Source organism: Nomascus leucogenys, chromosome 13, assembly GCF_006542625.1.
Source record: "Nomascus leucogenys isolate Asia chromosome 13, Asia_NLE_v1, whole genome shotgun sequence".
Taxonomy (NCBI): domain Eukaryota; kingdom Metazoa; phylum Chordata; class Mammalia; order Primates; family Hylobatidae; genus Nomascus; species Nomascus leucogenys.
Window position 1 is genome coordinate 99921562 of NC_044393.1, and position 20966 is coordinate 99942527.

A 20966-nucleotide genomic window follows, 5' to 3' on the forward strand; every position below is an offset into this window, starting at 1 on the left:
CTGTGTTCTTTTACTGTATCTGAACAACTGGGGGAGGAATCATTTTGTATGCATGCAATACATACAATGCCATCTTTCCTAGAAGTCTCAAGCTCTGGGGTATATATCAATATCACCTGAGGAGCCTGTTAAAACTTTCAATTTTAAGACTCAGGCCATTGAGTCATTCGCTTCACTGGTTTGTAAATATCTTTGTACATTAGGGATATTAGTCCTGCATCAATTCATTATTTACTTCTGGTCTAGCACGTGTTTTTCACGTTTATATTGTTGTTTTGTTTCATTTTCTATTTGGAGTGGGAGGCTGTATGGAAGTGGTTGTCTTGATGTCATCAATGATAATTGCCTCTGTCCCTTCACAGTTTCTGAACCTGATCGGGCTTACACATGACCCACTGAAATCCCTGGGTCAGTATAGCCATCATCTTGTATTCAGAAGAATCAGCCCACATTTTAGAAAGCATTGAAAAACAAGTTAAGTTATTGGCGTATTAGTTTCAAACAATTTGCTCAGTGTCTTCGGGCGCCATTCTAGACCCTGAGAAAGCTTTGAATAAAACAGAATCCCTGTCCTCAGACAGCTTACACTCTGGTGAGGAGAGACAGGCAAGTGAACAAGTAAATAGACAGTATATCCTATGGGGAATCAGTAGTGTAGATGCCTGCAAGGAGATTGCTACTACTTTATCCGGGGTGTCAAAGGAAGGCCTTTCTACTAAGGTGAATCCTTTCAGGAAATCTGAAGAGGTGTCTGTAGAGGCCGCCTGGGAGCCGGCAGTGGGCTTATATTCCCAACACACATAATGCCCCTTTCAGGGGGTCATCTCTTCTATCCCTCTCCCACCAGCCTACACAGCACAAGAACTGGGCTTCAATCTCTGGTATGATGCTCCAAAACTCTCCAAAACCTTCTCCAACCAAAACTCACCTTCTAGAATCTTCCCTTCACTCACTGGACCCCCGTTATGCATTTCTCTCTTAGACATTCTTCATTCTTTCTAACAGGAATGCATCCAGCTCTCCTCTACCTCATCAATATAGCAAAGCTCCGAGAATCAAGCCTGCAAATTTCGAGAGACAGCAAGAAAGGCTGTGGATATTTATATCACAAACATAAACATATTTTTTGCACCTTCTAGAAAGGCCTGACATCCCAAGATTTAGATATTCAAACGTTTTGGAGGCACATTACTTACAACATTTCCAGTTTAGTTCCACACGGAAATGATTTTGGTGTGACCAAGAGCCAGGTGTGGTGGCTCACACCTAAATTCCAGCACTTTGGGAGGCTGAGGTGGGAGCATCGCTTGAGTACAGGAGCTTGATGACTAGCCTGGGCAATACACTGAGACCCAACTTCCACAAAAAGTTAAACAATTAACCAGGCATGGTGGTGTGCATCTGCAGTCCCACCTATTGTGGGTAAAGGGCGGGAGGATGGCTTGAGCCTGGGAAGTTGAGGATCTGCAGTGATTCTGCCACTGTACTCTGGCCTGGATGACAGAGACCCTGTCTGCAAATGAAAGAAAGAAAGAAAGAAAGAAAGAAGAGAAAGAGAGAGAGAGAGAGAGAGAGAGAGAAAGAAAGGAAAGGAAAGAAGGAAAGAAAGAAAGAAAGAAAGGGAAGGAAAGGAAGGAAGGAAGAAAAGGAAGGAAAGGAAGGAAGGAAGGAAAGAAGGAAAGAAAGAAAAGGAAAGGAAAGAAAGAAGGAAAGAAACAAAGAAAGAAAGAAAAAGAAAGAAAGAAAAAAGAAAGAAAGAAAGAAAGAGAGAAAAAGAAATGACCAAGGAGCCACTTTGATCTATTTTTTCGTAAATGACTAGCTGGTTATCCCCTTATTGGTTTATAGATCCCTAAGATCTATTCCATTAAAGCAGAGTGTCAGCACCTGGACTAAAAGTGGACTTGAGAGTTCAACCACCTGACTTCACATTTTGGCTTTACCATTTCGTAGCTGCGTGGTCTTTGTTCCACAACTTAAGCCCTTGTGCCTCAATTTCTGGTTTGGTAAACATTGTACAAATAGAAGAGTTGCTAAGAAGATTGAAAGAATTATATACAATGCACTTAGAACACACGGATTTTTAAAAGGAGCAAAATTTAGCAACACATGAGATTAAATCATTCTGGAGGTCATGCCTTGCTGACTGTGTAAGATTCTTTTTGCTTTTTAAAAGACTTTAATCTTATTATTTGCAGTTCATGAACACACAGATATGCACTTTCCTTTCCTCATCTCCAAGGCAAGATCACCCTAAACCAACTTGCAAAATCTTTTGAAGCTAAAGATTCACTGTTCTGGAAGCTCCTGCAGCCACTCAGCCACTTCAGAATTCTTGTGGCACAAGGTCAGCCAGGTAAACATTTCAGGCTTTGCAGGCCATGGGGCCTCTGTTGCACCTGCTCAGTTCTGCTGTTGAAGTGTGGAAGTGGCAGGAGAGGAACACACAGATGGGCGTGACTGTGTCTCCATGACAGCTTTGTTTACAAAAAGAGGTGGCAGGCCAGATTTTGTCCTGGGGCTGTCATTTGCTGACTGCTGCATTAGAGGGAGAGAAGGAAAAGTGGGGCATTGTTTTGGTTAGGGTGTTTGACTCTGATCACCAAAGGGAAGTAGGTTTGATACTTCACGGTGGCTAGAAGGAGTATGATGAGAACGCCAGCCACACTACGAATCCTCACGCTACTGTACCTCTGACCAAAGGCAAATGTTAGTGAAAGACTACAGCAGCTCCATACAGGCAGCCTCTGAGAGGTAAGATCCTTCCAGAAGAAAGGTCTGGTTCTCTTCCCTGGGCAAAAAACACCAGCGAGCCTAGGTACTTGCTGGTCCCAAGACCAGCTGTGGAATCTAGAACCGTGGTCTCCATCTGTGTTCCCCCTCCTGTCTTAGAGTATCTGAAGATTGAATTACCTCTTTTTCCTTTTTCATTTCTCCCTCTGCAATGACAGTGATCATAACTTCCATCTTCCTGCTTTCTTTCCCCTTAATAATAGAAAACAGTGTTTATCGGCCAGGCGCAGTGGCTCACACCTATAATCCCAGCACTTTGGGAGGCTGAGGCAGATGGATCACTTGAGGTGAGGAGTTTGAGACCAGCCTGGCCAACATGGCGAAACCCTGTCTCTACTAAAAATACAAAAATTAGCCAGGCGTGGCGGTGGGCGCCTGTAATCCCAGCTACTCAGGAGGCTGAGGCACGAGAATTGCTTGAACCCAGGAGGCGGAGGTTGCAGTGAGCCGAGATCTCGCCATTGCACTCCAGCCTGGTGATAGAGTGAGACTCCATTTCGAAAAAACAAAAAAGAAAAAGAAAGAAAACAGTGCTTATCAAGCTCTGGTGTACATCAGTATTAGCTGAGGAGCCTGTCAACATTTTAGATTCTACGTTTGTCATGTAGGCCATAAATTACAGGACAGAAAAAGGAGATGCAAATAGAACGTGAGGAGAAGTGGGCATTACCCTGAGATTGAAGACAGAAAACAGGGGATCATAGCCAATCCTCCTTAATGTCAAGGCTGGATGTGAGGCTGCATCGCCCTCCATGGGGGAAGCAGCTTACACAGTTGTATGTAGGCTCGTTGGGCCACGTGTGATGCAGGCATCCTTGCATGCACACATGCTGGCCAAGGAGGGCAGGATGCCACAGTCCCCTTTGGGTTACCAACTGGACCTCTTATCCTGGAACTTCCCGCCCTACCTCCCGGTTCTTGGTCACTCTGTTTCTCCTGTGTGATCCTACTCCCCACCCCACCCTGACTGATTCAGGGATCCTAACTGGGCAAATCAGATATCCCGCGACAAGGCATTTAGGACAGTAAATGGAGAGACACACAGACTAGGACTTCTCTGAATCTCTTGGAAAGATCCATGAATTCTTGCTGCTGAGGCCTCAGGGCCAGTCTGGTTCCTTCCCTTCCTGAGTCCTGAGGGTTCAGCTCTTTTTTGAATTCCACAAATGCCCCCAAATCCTTCCAATACATTGTTTGCTTGTTAAAAAAGTGGTCATGTGAATATAAAAGAAGAGGGACCAAAACTGGATTCGGAAAGGCTGGAAATGCATCCCTTAATGCCTTTCATCCAGATTTGGTTCAAAGGCTTCTAGCAGCTAGTGCAGACAGAGGAAATGCGCTATTACACGATTAATGTCTGCTAGAGACAAAAGCAGTCCCGCTGATCAGAAGTTCAGCTATTCTTGGTACCAAGACCAGACAGCAAGTTCCTCCCAGGGGCCTTGAGTAATGAACGAAGTCTTCATGACATCCCTCCAGTGGACACAGTGGCTTTCACGGGGCTGTTTCTTCCTAAGACCCTCCAGACGGGCTGACGGCATTACTCTCAGGCTCAATTTCAAGAAGTTAGTTCTGGGGCAGTGGGGGAGCAATCTATAGTCTGGGAACCTTGATCCAGGAATAGATTTTCAAGTACGGAGAAAAGCAGACAGATTCTGCCTCCTCCAGGCCAGCCTCATGCCAAGCACAAATGAACGGCCATCTGGAAGGAGCTCAGGGTGACCTCCCAGCCAAGTAACACCAGAGCACAGAGACCTGGAGCTTCGTGCCTTATCAGCCATAGGGCTGGGGGAGGGATGGCTTCTTTCAGGGAAAGCCAAGGAGCTGGGCTCACTGATTCTCAAGGGCAGCAACATAAGCAATTGCCCTGGGGACCAGGCTTGCTCTGTTCTGAACTCCCCATCCCAGGGGGCTTCTCTGAAGAAGCCATGCCCCCACCCCAACCTCATCAGTCCTTGACCTCGTGAGTAGCTGTGAGCCATGCCATAGCCTTCCCAAGCCTGGCCCTTGGCTGTCTATCCCGATGGTGAAACTGGGCTGTAACAGGCTCTGCCTTCTCCACAGTACCTGACAAGCCAGAACGGTGAACCTGGGGATTTTCTAGCCAAGGACATTGAAGGGCCTTGGAAATACTCAACAGAAAAAGGCAGCCAAAAGGAGCCAGGAGTCAGGCCCATCTTCAGTGGCCAACGTCCCACCACGTCCACCAACAATAAAGAGCTGCAGTGCCTGACTCCCTGCATCCCAAGGGAGGGCCCAGGCCCCGGGTGCACACGGGCCGCAGCAGGCAGCCCCAGGTCCTGCTCCCTTCGCAGCTGTCTGCACTTCTGCCATAGGAAAAAAAGCAATTCACAAGCTCACTGAGCTCACAGAGCGAGTGCACTCAGGCCCGGAGGAAGGTGCAGATGGCAGGTCCAGCCTGGGCAGTGCAGGCCCCCTTGGTGAGGAAGCAGCGGTTTTAGGTTTCTGGAATGAGAGGTAGCTGAGGGGCTCATATACCCCAGTGTGTGGATTAGGGGCACAGGGGTGTGGAGCTATGAGGACTGTGGGCCCCCACCCAGCAGTGAGGCCTTCAGGTACATTGCTGAGGATGATCAGGGGCCTCACGGTCTCTGCTTCTGAGCCCCAGCCTCATCCTCAGGACCCCTTGGGTGCTGGACACTGCCGGGGTGAGGCCTCCCGAAGATACGGCCCCCACATTCCTCAGCCCGCAGCTGGAGCTCCTGCAGTATACGGGAGATGGGTTGGGAGGCTCACTGACTCCACCTGCCTGTCTCGGCCCCTGGCTTTAAGGAAAGGGTGGAGGGGAGTCTGGGAGCTTCCTCCTGTGCAGACCACAGGCCCCGATGGAAGGGGCCATGGCCAGGTTCAGCTTGGGCCTCGAGGTCTAGCTCTTCACTGCTGCAGCACCCCATGCGGACACCGGAAGAGTCATCCCCAGACCTGTGCCTGCGTTCCCTCGCTGTGAGCACAGCGTCTGCTGGGACCCGCTGAGATCCAGAGGTGCTGGGAGTCTTGGATCCGCCTCTGATAGAGGTTGAGTGTTTGTCCCCCAATCTCAGGTTGAAACCGGATCCCCAGTGTTGGAGGTGGGGCCCGGTGGGAGGTGTTTGGGTCATGGGGGCAGATGCCTCTTGAATGGCTGGGTTGCCTCCCTGCAGCAGTGAGTCCTGCTCTCTTAGCTGGGTGTTTTAAAGACTCCGGTACCTCTCCCCTCTCTCTTGCCCCCTTGCATGTGAGCTCTGCATACCCCGGCTTTCCTTCACCTTCCTCTAGGAGTGGAAGCAGGCTGAAGCCCTCGCAGACACCTTTGCAGAGATCATGACAGCAGGAGAAGGTCCAGCCTGGCCCATCCATCCTGCATCCAGCCTCACAGGCTGGCTGGCTTTGCTCATTACCTGGGCAGAGGCCAAGCTAACCAAGGGAGGAATTTAGTTTATAGTTTAATTTGAAAGCAAGGATGATAACAGTACCTCCCTGAAACCAACCCGCTCCTTGCTCAGGGACCGAAACCAGCTTTGTGAGATGAATGAAAGACCACAGATTAGGATTATGGGAGGGGCCTGAACTCTGATAACATGCAGGTATAGTTTCTATGATCTCGTACTGCTCTGGGGTCATGGAGCCAGAGCTTATAAGACTTGTGACTTCCCCATTTGTTCCTGTAGATAGCATCACTATTTAAAACCTAAGATTGGTATTTTGAGACAATTTTTTAGACTTGAATTCTGGCAACGAATGGACCCCACCCAGACCCATGACTCATGACTCAGCTGACCCTGTGGCCCTCACCTAGAGGCCGGCTCAGTGCTGGAGGACCGTTTCCACACCACTATGATCGCATCCCCAGCCAATCAGCAGTGCCCGTTCCCTAGCCTCCTGCCCATCAAATTGTCCATAAAAACCCTAAGCTCTGAGCCTTTGGAGAGACTGATTTGAGTGATAGCTCCATCTCCCATGTGGCTGGCCTCACATTAAACACTTTACTACAATACCAAGATCTCAGTGCATTGGTTTTATCTGTGCAGTGGGCATGAGGCTCCCACTGGATGGCTGAACCCTCCCCAGAAGCAGATGCTGGCACCATGCCTCTGTGCAGCCTGCAGAACCATGAGCCAAATTAACCTCTTCTCTTTATAAATGACCTAGCCTCAGGTTCTCCTTTATAGCAATGCAGAATGAAGCAACACCACCTCCCATCCTGGACCTCCACACTCAGCCATCTGTAGGTTCTCCCCATGCCTTCTCCAAGCCCTGCTACATCCCAGCTTTCCCCAGCTAGCCCTTAAGCCTGAGCATGGGGTCTTGGCTGTCCCCAGGCATTCCCGGTGGCTCTAACTCTTTCTTCTGCTGTTACCAACACCCGCAACTTCTGTTCCACATCTTGCCACTGCCCCAAAGCTCAGGTCTGGGAGCTTGACATTTTTTTTCAAGATGTATTCATTTTTAATTACCAATAAGTGAAGATAGTCTCAAAAAATTGGAAGGTCAGATAAAGCAACATTTTCCTTCCACCCATCCACTCCTAATTCTTCACTTAGAAGCTACCACTAGCAGTCCAATGCATGTCCTTTTAAAAAATAAAAAAGGTATATAGGTGTGTACACACATACATATATGCACATACACACATACATCTATACAAATCCAAAACACACACACACACCCCCATATATGCTGTGTTCAAATTATTATATGCATATGCTTTCTTCCCCGTAAATGGTTTCCCTACAGTCCCTTCTAGCTTTGATTATCTGTCTGTCTGCAATTCTGTCAGTTACTGAAAGAAAACAGTTGAAAGAGAATGAAAATCTAAACATAAATAACAATGAAAGATAGTGAAAAGGAGGAATACTTTAAGAAATTGATATGGTTTCAAGAAGAGATCTTTCTGGACTCAGTTTCTAAAAGAACAGCTCATTTCCCAGGCTGAACAGTGGACAGCACCAAACCTCCCACCAAATGCTGTACTGAGCTGCAGCCTAGGTCCTGAGGACCGGACGACTTCTCCTGCACCTCCTGGTGCCACTGCTGGGCTCCCAAAGGGACCCTCTGCCTGCAGGGACCCTCCTCCTTCTCTCCCCGCTCCTCCCTCTCGCCCTCTCCTCCCACCCCCGTGGAGGGCTCTGTGCAGGAGAATGATGTAGAGGGAGGCAGAGGGTGATGGTTCCTGCCGGAGCTTCAAGACCTTCCCACAGGAGCCAGCTCACAGCTCCTACACTCCTTTTGGCACCCTTCCGATTGTCAGGTTCCCTGTGCTGCTTTCCACCCTGCCCAGAAAGCCTGCCCTGTCCTAACTCAGCACAGGCCTTACCATGGAGACAATCTCATCCTTTCTTCTAAAGCCTGCTTGCCCCTGACTAGGAGCACTTGAAGGCACCTGTCTTTTCAGCCACCAATCCCAGCACATTCAATCTACGCAACATCGCAAGTTCCCCAACAAGGAAAACTGCGGACACATCCTCCTTCTTTTCGACAAATCCCACCTGTGTGACGTGGAGCCCTCACGCAGCTTTCCCATCAGGCCAGGCCTGATTCCCTTCCTCTGTACAGCACTTTGAGCCCTCATCTCTAGACGATGTTTATACAGGGAGACGGGGGAAGAAAGGGGCACCTTAAGGCTAAAGTGCATAAAATTAAAGGAAATTGTGACAACCCCACAGCCTTGAGTGAGGGGTGTGTGTAGAGCATGGTCAGGACCTGCCCCCCACAACACACACACAACCCACAGGCAGGAGCACCTTCATTTGTTTTATGTAGAAAGACAAAGCGCAAAATCTGTCCAAGAGATAGATCTGCTCCACTCACACAGAATACGGCGCACCAACCCCTCCACCTCCAAGGTGGTGGATGAAGAAGTGAGGCTGACAGAGACCTGGCTTCTCGTCCTATGGCCACCGCTGCCTGATGGAAGAGTTTGAAGTCAGAAACACCGAAATTCCCCTCTTGCTGCCGCCTGGCCTTGAAGATATAAAGCGTTGCTCTAACACAGTATTGCCGGTTTCTCTGAGTACAAATCAGCCTGGAGAGAAAGGTGAACTATCCCAGGCCTCTGATGGTCAAGGACAAATTTGTTTTCCACAACACTATCTTTCCCAATACAAATGTTCTAAGTCAGTAGAAAGAACTGGAAAGAATAGACAAAGGAAAGGAGAAAGTAAGCGCCATAAACTTTATAGTTCGCGGTATATTTCATATTATCATCGACAGCACTCAAGTGAAAATACTCTATCCTCAGATCACAAATACTCATGAACCTACGGAACTCTTTCTTAAACACCCACATTTCCTTCTTCCGTTTCTCCAGCAAATCCCTCCTAGCTTCCATTCCCTGCTGCCCAGAGCTCCAAACAGAAAAAGTTAGGATTTGCCAGAAACAGGTGTAGTCAAACCCTCAAATACCAAACCACAGAGAGTGGAAGCCATATTAGGCTGACCAAAGCAGTCTGGTCCCGTGGCCCCGGGTGAGGGCCTAAGCTTGGCCCCATGCCTGCAGTTTCCAGAGAAGGCTGGAGGCAAGTGTGTCATCTGATTGTCCATACAAGCTGTACTGTGAGTATCAGGATGTTTACAGTTAACGCAAGGACTGTGCTGGACCAGAAGGATTACGCTTTGATAGATTAGTGTAGGAAGAAAGTGACAGGTGGAAACTGGGAGAGAGATTTGTTTAGAGGGGAGTGGGGGTGGGGAGAAACAGATACAGGCACTCAGCACCAAGCCGCTCACAGCCACGGGGCAGCTTCGGTGCCACTGTGGATGTGTGGCTGCAGAAGAAGGCCCCAGCACCCCAGCACCCACCTGAAACAATAGCATCAAGGTCTTACTTTTTCTGGAGCGGGAGAAAAACCTGATGCCCCCGGGCGAGGTAGCAGGGTTGGAGTTGGGGGAAGACTCTTTGGAGGAGGAGCGGAAGATCCCACTGAAGCTCATGCGTCGAGGGGAGCGCGGCGGGGACTCCTGGTAGGAGAATGGGAACACGGTTTTGGGAGAGCCAGGGCTGGTCTTGGGCCTCACAGGTGCAGACATGGGGCTGGAGGGCCGGGGCTGGGGGCCTCTGGAGAAGAACCCTTTGGAGGGGCTGCCTGGGCCGAAGGGGCTGTCCACCTGCAGAAAAACAGATGAATGGATGCAGTCACTCCACGCTCTGGACACGCTGCCTCCTGCCCTGTATGAAACTTATCATTGTCCCCTCACATGCGGGCCCCCCATAGTACCCTCCCAGAGAAATAGCCCTAAGCTCTTCCACAGAGGTAGCCACTGAATGGTCTGCAGGTAGCACCTGCCCCAAGGACGGCCCCTCATAGGCTGGCAGCACCACGTCCTGGAGGTCCACTGACCATCTTGTCCCACTCCTTAGAAGGGGCTTCCAGGAGGTAGAGGGGAGGAAGGGAAGCGGAGCTCAAAATGACCATCTCCCTCCTTTATTACGGGCCTGCCTGCCTTCACCTCTCAAGACCTCACGCCCATCCAAGTTCTCACCACACAGGACTGCAGCTCTCTTGCCTGCCTATGAGATCCCTACGTTCCAGAACAGAGTAGGCCTGGATCTCCATCCTGAGACCTCAGTCCTAGGAGATGATGAATTTTTCACTTTCAAGCTGCTTCAGCATTTGAAAGACTGAGGTTGCCGACAGAAGTCAGGAGAAAAGTTAACAAAGCCGGTCGGGTACGGTGGGTCACACCTGTAATCCTAGCATTTTGGAAGGCCGAGGCGGGTGGATCACCTGAGGTCAGGAGTTTGAAACCAGCCTGGCTAACATGGTGAAACCCCATCTCTACTAAAAATACAAAAAAAAAAAAAATTAGCTGGGCGTGGTGGTGGGTGCCTGTAATCCTAGCTACTCAGGAGGCGGAGGCAGGGGAATCTCTTGAACCCTGAAGGTGGAGGTTGCAGTAAGCCCAGATGGCGCCATTGCACTGGGCAACAGAGCGAGACTCCATTTTGAACGAACGAAAGAAAAAAAGAAAGAAAGAAAGAAAGAGAAAGACAGAGAGAGAGGAAAGAAAGAAAGAAAGAAAGAAAGAAAGAAAGAAAGAAAGAAAGAAAGAAAGAGAAAGAAAGTTAACAAAGCCCCAAACCTCTCAGACTCACTTCACCGATGACTTAAAATTCTAGTCATGGCTTAAAAAATTATCAGACCCCATAACTTTAAGCCAAGGCACACAGCTCATAGTAGACTTTGAGAAATATTCCATGTGCCCGCAGCCGTGTTCCTGCTGGGTGCGTGGAGGAGCTCCTGCCCTGCCTCTGGGTGCCAGGTATTTGGCCCCAGCTCTGCCACCTGCTGAGCCAACCTGGGCATGTTACTTGGTCTCACCGAGCCTCAGTTCCCTCATCTGTAAAATGAGGATGGCCATGCCCTCACCCTCAAGGGCTGCTTGAACGTCAGATGAAGCCACGTGAGGCCAGGAAGAACAGGGTGCGTGGTAAACAGCTCTTGCCCTACCACTCGGGAAACTTGCAAGCAACACGGAGTGGAAAGGACCTCAGAAAGAGATGACCCAGTTCAGAAGAAGGGCGAGTAACTCGTCTGCAGGGCTCACCGGGTGCCAGAACCAGGGCAGACGCGGGAAATACTGTGCTTGGGCAGCCGCGCTGTGCTGAAAAAGGAACACAGGACACCCCACAGGCAGCTTCGGTGCCACTTCGGGGTCTCTCTGTCCCACTTCGCGGTGCGCTGTCCGGACCACGGCCTGGGGACGTTCTTCCGCCACTAGAGGGCGGCCCAAGCCCCGAGCCCGCGGCCCCAGGAGGACAGGATGCCCGTGGCGTGGACCCGCGCAGCACAGCCTCCCTGGGCGGCCTCTCCAGCCGAAAGAGCCGGCGCCGCCACGTGGAGGTGTAGGGCCCGGCCTGGCGCGGACACCTTCGTGAGTGGGCCTGGCAGGAAGAAGAGTGTGGTGCTATAGGACCTTGTAACTCAAGCTCTCCTGGCTATAAAGAAGTTTTGAGTTTTTCTTTTTTTGTGTAGTTCTTTGTTTTTTGTTTTTGAGACAGGGTCTCCCTGTGTCGCTCAGGCTGCAGTGCACTGGCGCAATCTCAGCTCATTGCAACCTCCACCTCCCGGGCTCAAGCAATCCTCCTGCCTCAGCCTCCTGAGTAGCTGGGATTACAGGTGTCCACGCCCAGCTGATTTTTTTTTTTGACCATTTAATATGAAAAGCATTTAGATTCTCTGTTTATAGAATATCCCATTTAGCCACTATTCCACCTTACTATGGGAATCAGGACAAATCCTGAGAATAAGTTTACAAACAAGAGATTCTTCAGGCGGGGGGTGGTGTCTCACACCTGTAATCCCAGCACTTTGGGAGTCCGAGGTGGGTGGATCACCTGAGCTCAGGAGTTTGAGACCAGCCTGGGCAACATGGCAAAACCCTGTCTCTACAAAAAATACAGAAATTAGCCAGGTGTGGCGGCCGGTAGTCCCAGCTACTCAAGCGGCTGAGGTGGGAGGATCACTTGACCCCAGGAGGTGGAGGTGGAGGTTGCAGTGAGCAAGGTGACACTACTGCACTCCAGCCAGCCTGGGTACAGAGCAAGACCCTGTCTCAAAAAAAAAAAAAAAGAGGTTCTTCTTCAAGTGCTGGGTGCTGTGTGTGCAGGTCTAGGGTGGGATGGGGGCTGACAGAAACCAGTAGCAACAACACACACAGGGACCAGGGTGGTCCTATCACAAGGTGATACAAGCTGGTCCTGGGTGGAGGCCCCGGTTTGGTCACAGCTCAGTTTCCCGCAATGTGGACAACGTGGTTCTCTAAGCTTCATTCCCAGGGCTGTGACAATCACAACAGCAGCCTGGAGGGTGTGAACCAGAAGAGGAGCCGAGGCCACATGGGAGGACTGGAGGGAGGGGTGGGATTTTGGAGCTGCTGGAAAGGTGAGCCCGGACCTGGTGCATGGATGTGCTCTGTGCACCACATAGCGAGCTTGCTGGGGAGCCGGGGGAGAGGGCCGAGCCAATGCAAACGTCCAGTCCTACAGGGAAACAGAGACACATAGGGGAGTGGGGCCCCAGGACAGCTTGCAGAGTGCCCGCAAGGCCGAAGCACCATAAGCACCATGCAGATGGATAAATGGCCCAGAGCTGAAACCTGCCCCTCAACAGAGGCCCTGACCCAGAGGAGGCCCTAACAGCTGGCTGGGCTTCAGAGACGCAATGACAGGGCCGGGGAGGTGTCCAGTGCCCAGAGACAGAGGAGAAGGGGTGTGAAGCACAGAGACAGAGGGCCGGCCGTTCACTTGGTCCACCATGAGGATGGGGGTCATGGGGGAAGTTGAGCCATGAGCCCCTGGAGAAGCAGTCATGAAAGGCCAGTTTAACCATATTTGATGAGCAGGGGGACCTCAGGATTATCCTGAATGGGGTTCCATTCTGTACTCTGAATCCAGGCCAGTGGAGTCGGGTGTCCAGCGATCAGGCCTGAGGAGGGAGCCCTAGGAAGCAGCCCTGCCAGTCCTGTCTCTGGAAAATGGCCGAAGCATGGTGGATGCTGGGCCCTGCCTGACCCCTCTCACCGGGAGCCTCGGGGGCCAGATCACACTCCCAGACGGTGGGAAAGCCAGGCGGAGGGACAGGCCTTCTGGGGTGGGCTGCGTGGCGGTGCAGATAACAGGCGCCGGCTGAAGCCACCAGGGACAGGGCCTCAGCCCTTGCTCTTGGGCAAGCTATAGCCAAATGATATGTTGCTGAATGCAACCGGATGATTCCCCGGGTATTGACGAGACTCCCAAGTGTGTGCCTGGCTCCGCAGAGCTAATGGAGAGCAGGCACTCAGGCGTCTGCGGAGCAGAGCTCTGCCTATGGGGCCATTTGTCATGCAGCTGCCGGAGAGGAAGCTGGGGCCAGGGCCAGGCTGTGGCCCGTATGTCTCTTGTGCAGTCTCAGATCTTCCATGCAAGGTTTTCACTGGAAAGCAGGGTTTTGCGGAGTCAAACAGGAGGAAGACGACCCAGCACCCACGGGGCCGGTCCCGCAGCCTTGCACGGGGTTGGTGGCCCCTTCCTGCCACTCCACTCTCTGCTGGCCCAGAAGCTCAAGCCCATTCCCTGGCAGTCTTTGCTGGATGGGCCACAAGAGCTGCTAATAAGGTTGCTTGTTCAGGGCAGGGCGGGGAGGACACTGGCACCAGTGGCGCCCCACAGGCCGACACCAGTTTGATTCAGTTGTGTGTCATTCAAATGCTTAAAGAGGAGGTTTGCTTTTTCCAGCATGGCAACTCCTGCCTTCATCCCAGGCCAGCCGGCACCCAGAACCCATGCCCAGACCCCATACGCAGCCCCCAGATCACTAGCTCTGTCTACTGTCACCTGCTGGAGGGGTCTGTGGGTGGCAGAATGCCAGGAAGCACGTCCCCTACCAGGCCTCCACCCACCCTTACTTCCTGGCTGCAGGAGAAACCTGCAAGCAGCCCGGACCTCTGCGCCCTGCCACGGCCACCTCGACTCTCACCTGATGCTGTGGCTCCCTCTCCAGATCCCCCCACCCCACCCCACACTCTTTCTTGGCCACCTGACCCTACACAGTCAACAACCTCCTTGAGACACTAGTTTCCTAATGGGAGGGAAATTCACCAGTGCGGGAGGGACAGCGAGGAGCTAAAGAGAGGAAAGGAAAAGTGGAAGGAGAGAAGAAGGCGTGTGGAGAGGGTACAACACGAGGTGGAAGGAGAGAGCCCAGCGCTGGGGGTGGGCGCTGGTGGGCAGCAGGGCAAAGTCCTGCCAGTCGAACTCAGCCCAAAGGCCACAGATGGTCGGCAGTGACTGATACCTTCCACCGGGCTTAGCTCATTGCTCATCTCCCTCCACTGCCTCTGTCCACGTTAGGGGGGGTCTAGTGGGCCACAGTCAGTGCCACGCGAGAAGAAAAAGCAGTGAAGCCCAGGAGGCTCTCCAGTTGGATAGCCCAGCCGATAAGCCAGGATTGGCCACGTGAGGTGAGCTGTCGCAGGATGGGCTCGGCTACGGCCAGGTGTGCAAGCGGGCATGCGGGTGGGCGTGCGGGTGAACACACAGGTGGAAGTGGGCTCAGGCGCTGCCTGCCTCCGTGGCACCTCAAACTTCCGAAAAGGAGGCCTTACCTTTCGAGAGGAATGCTTTCCAGAACCCTCCAGGTCTCCGTCCAGGAGCGGCATGGCGAAGGAGCTCAGGTCCTAGGGTGGACAGAGAGCACGTGGTCAGTGACAGTGGCCCTCGGGCCCAGGGGCTGCACGGAACTCTACGTGGGTGTCACCTCCCCCTTCCCGAGTCCTTATCCTCCAAATCCACCATGAAGAAGGGACGTAGATGGGTTAGCTACACCCAGCCCCCAAAGCCCCTGACCACCATGCACATTCGCTTCCAGAACGTGCAGTCGAACTTCCAGTAGCAGCCATGACCTCCCATCACCCCAGGGAAGGAGGAAAGAAGAAATGGCTGGGACTAAAGGAGACAGGAAGGCAGGCAGAAAGGGTGGAGGGAGGAGAGCCTGTCTCAGGCTATTCTGCTGATGGACATGATTTTACCCCACAGCACAGAACATGGGTCCAGGGACATGTGTCTGCCTGGGAAGATGATGGGACAGGGATGGGGAGGGTGACACTGGGGTGGCGGCTGAGGCAAAACTATTAGCAGAGTCTAATGATATCGTGGCCAAAATAGAGTCTCAAACAGATTGGGGCAAAGTAGCTCACCACACATTTATTGTGTCTGAAACAGCCCTGCCCCTTCTTCCTCTTGAATCTTGCCTTATGAACGCCTCCACACCAGGCAGAAACCCACCCAGTCATCCTCAAATCGAGCACAGCTGCATCCCTAACCTTTCTTTTTTAAAGTTTTTAGTTGTGGTAAAATACACATAACATAAAATTTGCCATCTCAACCATTTTAAGTGTGCGGTTTGGTGGCATGAAGCACATTGACATTGCTGTGTAGCCGTCACCACCATCATCTCTAGAACCTTTCCATCTTCTCAAACTGAAATGCTGTCCCCATCAAACACTAACTCCCCCTCCCCCTCCCCCTAGTGCTTGGCAACCACCCTCCTACTTCCTATCTCTTTGAATCTGACCACTCTAGTACCTCATATAAGTAGAATCAGACAGTATTTGTGACTATCTGACTCCACTTAGCATAATGTCTTCAAGGCTCCTCCACGTGGTAGTGTGTGCCACAGTTCCCTTCCTTTTGAAGGCTGAATAATATTCCATTGTATGAGTAGACCACATTCTGCTTATGCATTCATCAGTTGATGGACATTTGGGTTGCTTCTACCTTTTGACTATTGTGAATAACGCTGCTGTAAGTATGAGTGTTATGGTATGAATTGTGTCTCCCTTCCCACCAAAAAAAATCTATATGTTGAAGTCCTGACCCCCAGGACCTCAGAATGTGACTGTATTTGGAGATAGGGTCTTTAAAGAGGCAATTAATTTAAAATGAGGTCATTAAGGTGGGCCCTAGTCCAGTATGACTGGTGTCCTTCCAGGAGGAGATTAGGACACAGGCACCTACGAGACAGAGACCACACATGGAGACACAGGGAGAAGACAGCCACCAACCCAAAAAGAGGGGCCCCAGAAAAACCAACCCTGCCGACACTTTTATCTTAGACTTCTCGCCTCCAGAATCATGAGAAAACGCATGTCTGTTGTTTAAGCCACCCCACCTAATCTGTAGTGCTCTGCTATGGTAGCCTAGCAAACCAATAGAATAGGTGTACAAATATCTCTTCAGGACCCTGCTTTCAATTCTTTTCAGTTATCCCCAGAAGTGGAAATGCTGGACATCAGGTCATCCTACTGTCAATTTTTTGAGGAGCTGCTAAACTGTTTTCTGCAGCAGCCACCCCATTTTACTTTTCCACCCACAGTACACAGGGTTTCAATTTCTCCACATCCTCACCAACACTTGTTATCTTTGGTCTTTGTTTTCTATGATAGCCATCTTAAGTGGGCGTGAGCTGGTATCTCATTGTGGTTTTGATTTGCATTTCTTGGATAATTAGTGATGTCCAATATCTTTTCATCTGCTTATCGGCCATTTGTCTATCATCTTTGGAGAAATGTCTATTCAGGCCATTTGTCTATCTTGTTTGGAGAAATGTCTATTCAATTCCTTTGCCCATTTTTTAATTGGGTTGATTGTGGTTCACTCGTAGGAATTGTTTATATAGTCTGGTTATTAACCCCTTTTCAGATACATGACTTGCAAATATTTTCCCCCATTCTGTGGGTTGCCTTTTTACTGACTGTGTCCTTTGATGTACAGAAGCCTGATTTATCTAATTTTCCTTTTGTTGCCTGTGCTTTTGCTGTTGTATTCAAGAAATCACTGCCAAATTCAGTGTCATGAAGCTTTTCCCCTATATTTTCTTCTAAGAGTTTCACATTTTATGGTTTTAGCTCTTATATTTAGGTCTTTGATCTATGTAGATTTTTGTATATGGTATAAACATAAGGGTGCAATTTCATTCTTTTACGTGTAGATAGTCAGTTTTCCCAGCACCACCTGTTGAAAAGATGGTCCTCTTCCCGTTGAATAGTCACAGCATGACTGTGGAAAGTCATTTGACTCTATCTCTGAGAGTTTATTTCTAGGCTCTCCATTCCATTCCATTGGTCTATAAGTCTGTTTTTTATGGTAGTATCACACTGTTTTGATTATTGTGGCCTTATAGTAAGTTTAAAATTGGGTAATGTGAGACCTCCAACTTTGTTCTTCTTTTTTTCAAGATTATTTTGCCTATTTAGGGTCCCTTAAGATTCCACGTGAATTTTAGGATAGACTAATTATTCTATTTTTGGAAAACAATGCCATTGGGATTTTGATAGGGATTGCATTGAACCTGTAGCGCACTTTGAGTAGTCCTGACCTCTTAACAATATTGCCTCCCAATCCATAAACATAGGATGTGTTTTCATTTATTTGTGTCTTCTTTCATTTCCATCTTTCATTTCCTTCTGTAGTGTTCTGTGCACTTAACCTTTTTTTAACCCATTCCCTTCTTCCACGTCCTTGCCCTGGGGGTCCAGGCCTATACCCACTCTCATCCAGTTCCCTCTTGGGCCACCTAATTATTGTCCAAATTGTTCAGCCTTCCCTGTTTGGATCTGTGCTCCAAGTCTCTGCTTAAAGAGCAACCCCTGAAAGGGTGAGCCTCATCACGTCAGCCCCCTACTAAGGCCCCAGCCACTCTACCATCACCTTAGCAATGGCTTCCAAGCCTGGCTGACTGAGAGATCTCCATGCCGGTGAGATCTCAGATGTGCAGATTCCAGACTCAGCCTTTCTGGTGGTGTTTATGTCCAAAGTTCTCAGCCCTGGCTGCACATTGACATCACCTGGGGAGCATGGGTAGAATGCATTGGCCTGCGGTACAGCGAGGGCATTTGGAAATTCTACCACAGCCCAGAGGGAGAGCTGCATGCCTCCCATGGAGGAGCCTCAGGAGTCTCAGACACAGTCAGGGGCTCCCAGCCGGCCCTGCAAGCTGCAACCCAAGCCCCATAGATGAACTGACCTCCACAGCCTTATTTCTGATATTCTCTGTTCCGGTCTCCTCCTTCCAGCAACAGCCCAGGCAGAGGGTTTGTCATTTTCCAAACACAGCTATGCATCCATGGACATCCCACCTGGAACGCTGTCTTAACTCCTCAGACACTTGTGTTCATGGCTACCATCCACTCCTCCTGTGAACTGCTCTCACTTCGCTTCAGCCACTCAGGGACAGCTCCAGGGTCCCATCCCCAGCCCCCAGCATGGAGCCCAGCCCATAGCAATGCAGGAATCACCCTGGTGCCATTCACCAAATACCCCAAGCCCTTTCCTTCCTCTGAGCTCTCTTTCCTTCCTCTGAGCTCTCTCTTTCCTTCCTCTTGGTCTTCCTGCCCTGTGCCTCCAAATCCTGGCTCACAAAGTAAACTCCTATGTGTCCTGCAAAGCCTAATTCAAATACACTCTCTGGCTGAGAGTCACCCTCAGACAGAATTAATTATCTCTTATTAATTATTCTAGACTGTGTCCCACAGTACTTTAGATACACCTTTATTACCAGACTGATAACCCAGTATAATACTCATCTATCAGTTTATTTCTCTAACTAGACTTTGAATCCATCCCTGGCAAGAGGAAAGCTACCCACCTCTCTATTCTTGGCTTCATACTGTACCCGGCAGGCAGCAGGTTCCAGATGTGTTTGAATTAACTCCCCGACCAAGCACCCTCTTGCGCCTGCAGCAAGCATGGGGGCCACAGAGTCTGTGCCGCTGGGCCAGTGAACGATCAGGCCACACGCAGTTGCAATTCACTAGGAAGTGACGAGGGACCAGGGTGGGTCTCTTATTGCCCATTTTAATGAGCACATTCCTCTCTGGTTTCAAATTCTCATTACCCTCTAACATTCGTTCGGCAACAGCAGTTTCCACATGCAGAAGCTTTATCACAAATCCTCACGCAACCCTAAGCAGCATCCTGCTCTAACGACTGAGGCCGAGGAGGTTCAAAGGGACTCACGTCAAGATGGTGCAACAGAGCTGAGGGCCAGATGCGGGGCTTGCTGCTAGCTCAGGCTGCCCGTGGGCCCCAGGCGGCTGCCCGGAGTGGTGGAGGCAGGTCCCACGCAGGTGTCTTGGGCCGGAGTGAGTATGAAAGCATCAAGTCAAGCCGGACATTGTGGCCTGCTGTGTGGCTGCTGGACTCAGGTGTGTGTGCCTGCCTGGTCATGCAGCCCGACAGGGAAGTCCCCTGGCACAGATGGGCAGGCTTTGCTGGAAGGCTCCCCACCCCCAATCCCACCTCCCAGCAAGTCCCAGTATTCTAATCTTGGCTCTCATCTCCAGAGCTCACCAGGAAACATCACACATCTTGGGGCCGGTGTGGGAAAATCTCTAACTGCAACTATGGCAACTAGAGTCTTGGCTTGTAGAATACTTAGGACCTGGCATCTTAGGTGACATGCCGGAAGGCCCAGGCTCCTGGATTTGCCCCATTCCCGTGATTTCTAAATTTAAAACTCCTGTCAGAGCTTTGGGCCTTCCCCACCACCGGTCTCTACCCCCAGTCCAGTCCCTCATTTCCTCTTCCTGTCCGCCGGCCACTCAGGCCCTCACAGGACTGGGAGGACATTTAGGGGGCAACACTGAGGCACCAAGAGATGCTGAAGTCCTGATTTCTGCCAAGAGACAGCTTTAGCACTCTGATTTTCATCCGCTGCACAAAATGTAAGTTAGACCTTGACCACATGTGTTGGAGATAAAAAAGTGAATTTTCAGGATTTGGACTGATAACGTCACCTGTCAGGAAAGCATCAGGACCAAAGAGAAAAGCCCCAAATCTTGAGAGAATTCCTGAGATGTAACCTGACCTTAAAAGCAACTCATTCATCCATCTCGCTGCCTTAGAAATCCAGGCAAAAGCCAAAAGTCTATCATAAAAAACATGAAGTACTAACAACAGAGCCATCATTAATCTGACATTAGTATGTCTTTCTGAAATCTCCCAACTGTTGCCTCATTTGGTCCTTACAGCAACCCATACAAGTAGGAAAGAAAAGTGGTATCATCCCCGACCATAGATGAAGATACTGAGGGTCAGAGAGGTTAAGTCATTTGCCCAATGCCAGAGAATCAGACAGTAGCAAGCATGTCCTGTAACCAGGTCCACCTGCTCCTAGCTCAGAACTCTTTCTATGAAACTCTACCACCTCCTTGGAGTGGTTCAGTTCCAGTAACAGAAAAACAATTTGGTATCAGAGGCTATAAAAAGAGAGCTTTTCTTCCTAAAACAAGTATCCTTGGCACAGTGCGACCTCAGGGAAAGGAAGGAAGGATACATAAGGATTTGTATAGTCCTATGATTCATTCCCCAGGCAGCTTACCATACTAACTTTCTCTTCAAGTTCTTCTTAACTAAAAGTACTCAAGCTGGTGTTGCAAGGAACAGGAAAGTCTAAAAAATCCCACCACCAAATGCAATCACTTCACGTTCTTGCAGTATCCACATTTTGGAGTAATATACAGCTCCTCCTGCCCCGGCCCGCTGCTTATCCCAGTATTTCCCCATAGGATAATAGACTTTCTAATGTTTGCAATCAACTAATTTGTGTATTCTTGAAGGATGGGGACGGTTTTACTCACATCTTAGCCCTGACAGCAGGTGCTAAGTGTGTATCAATCAGATGCAGTTCCGAACTTCC

General features: G+C 50.2%; 1 protein-coding gene across 7 annotated transcripts in view; it reads right to left on the reverse strand.

Annotated features, from left to right (window-relative positions):
* Positions 1-20966, reverse strand: part of PRKAG2 (protein kinase AMP-activated non-catalytic subunit gamma 2) — a 324996-nt gene that overhangs the window by 219790 nt on the left and 84240 nt on the right. For all 7 annotated transcript variants that reach the window (XM_030826201.1, XM_003270938.4, XM_030826202.1 and 4 more), the window contains exons 2-3: positions 14875-14946; positions 9618-9897 (exon numbers count right to left, since the gene is read on the reverse strand). In XM_030826201.1, coding sequence (XP_030682061.1) covers positions 9618-9897; positions 14875-14928 — 334 coding nt within the window. In that variant the 5' untranslated portion in view covers positions 14929-14946. The remainder of the gene's footprint in view (positions 1-9617; positions 9898-14874; positions 14947-20966) is intronic.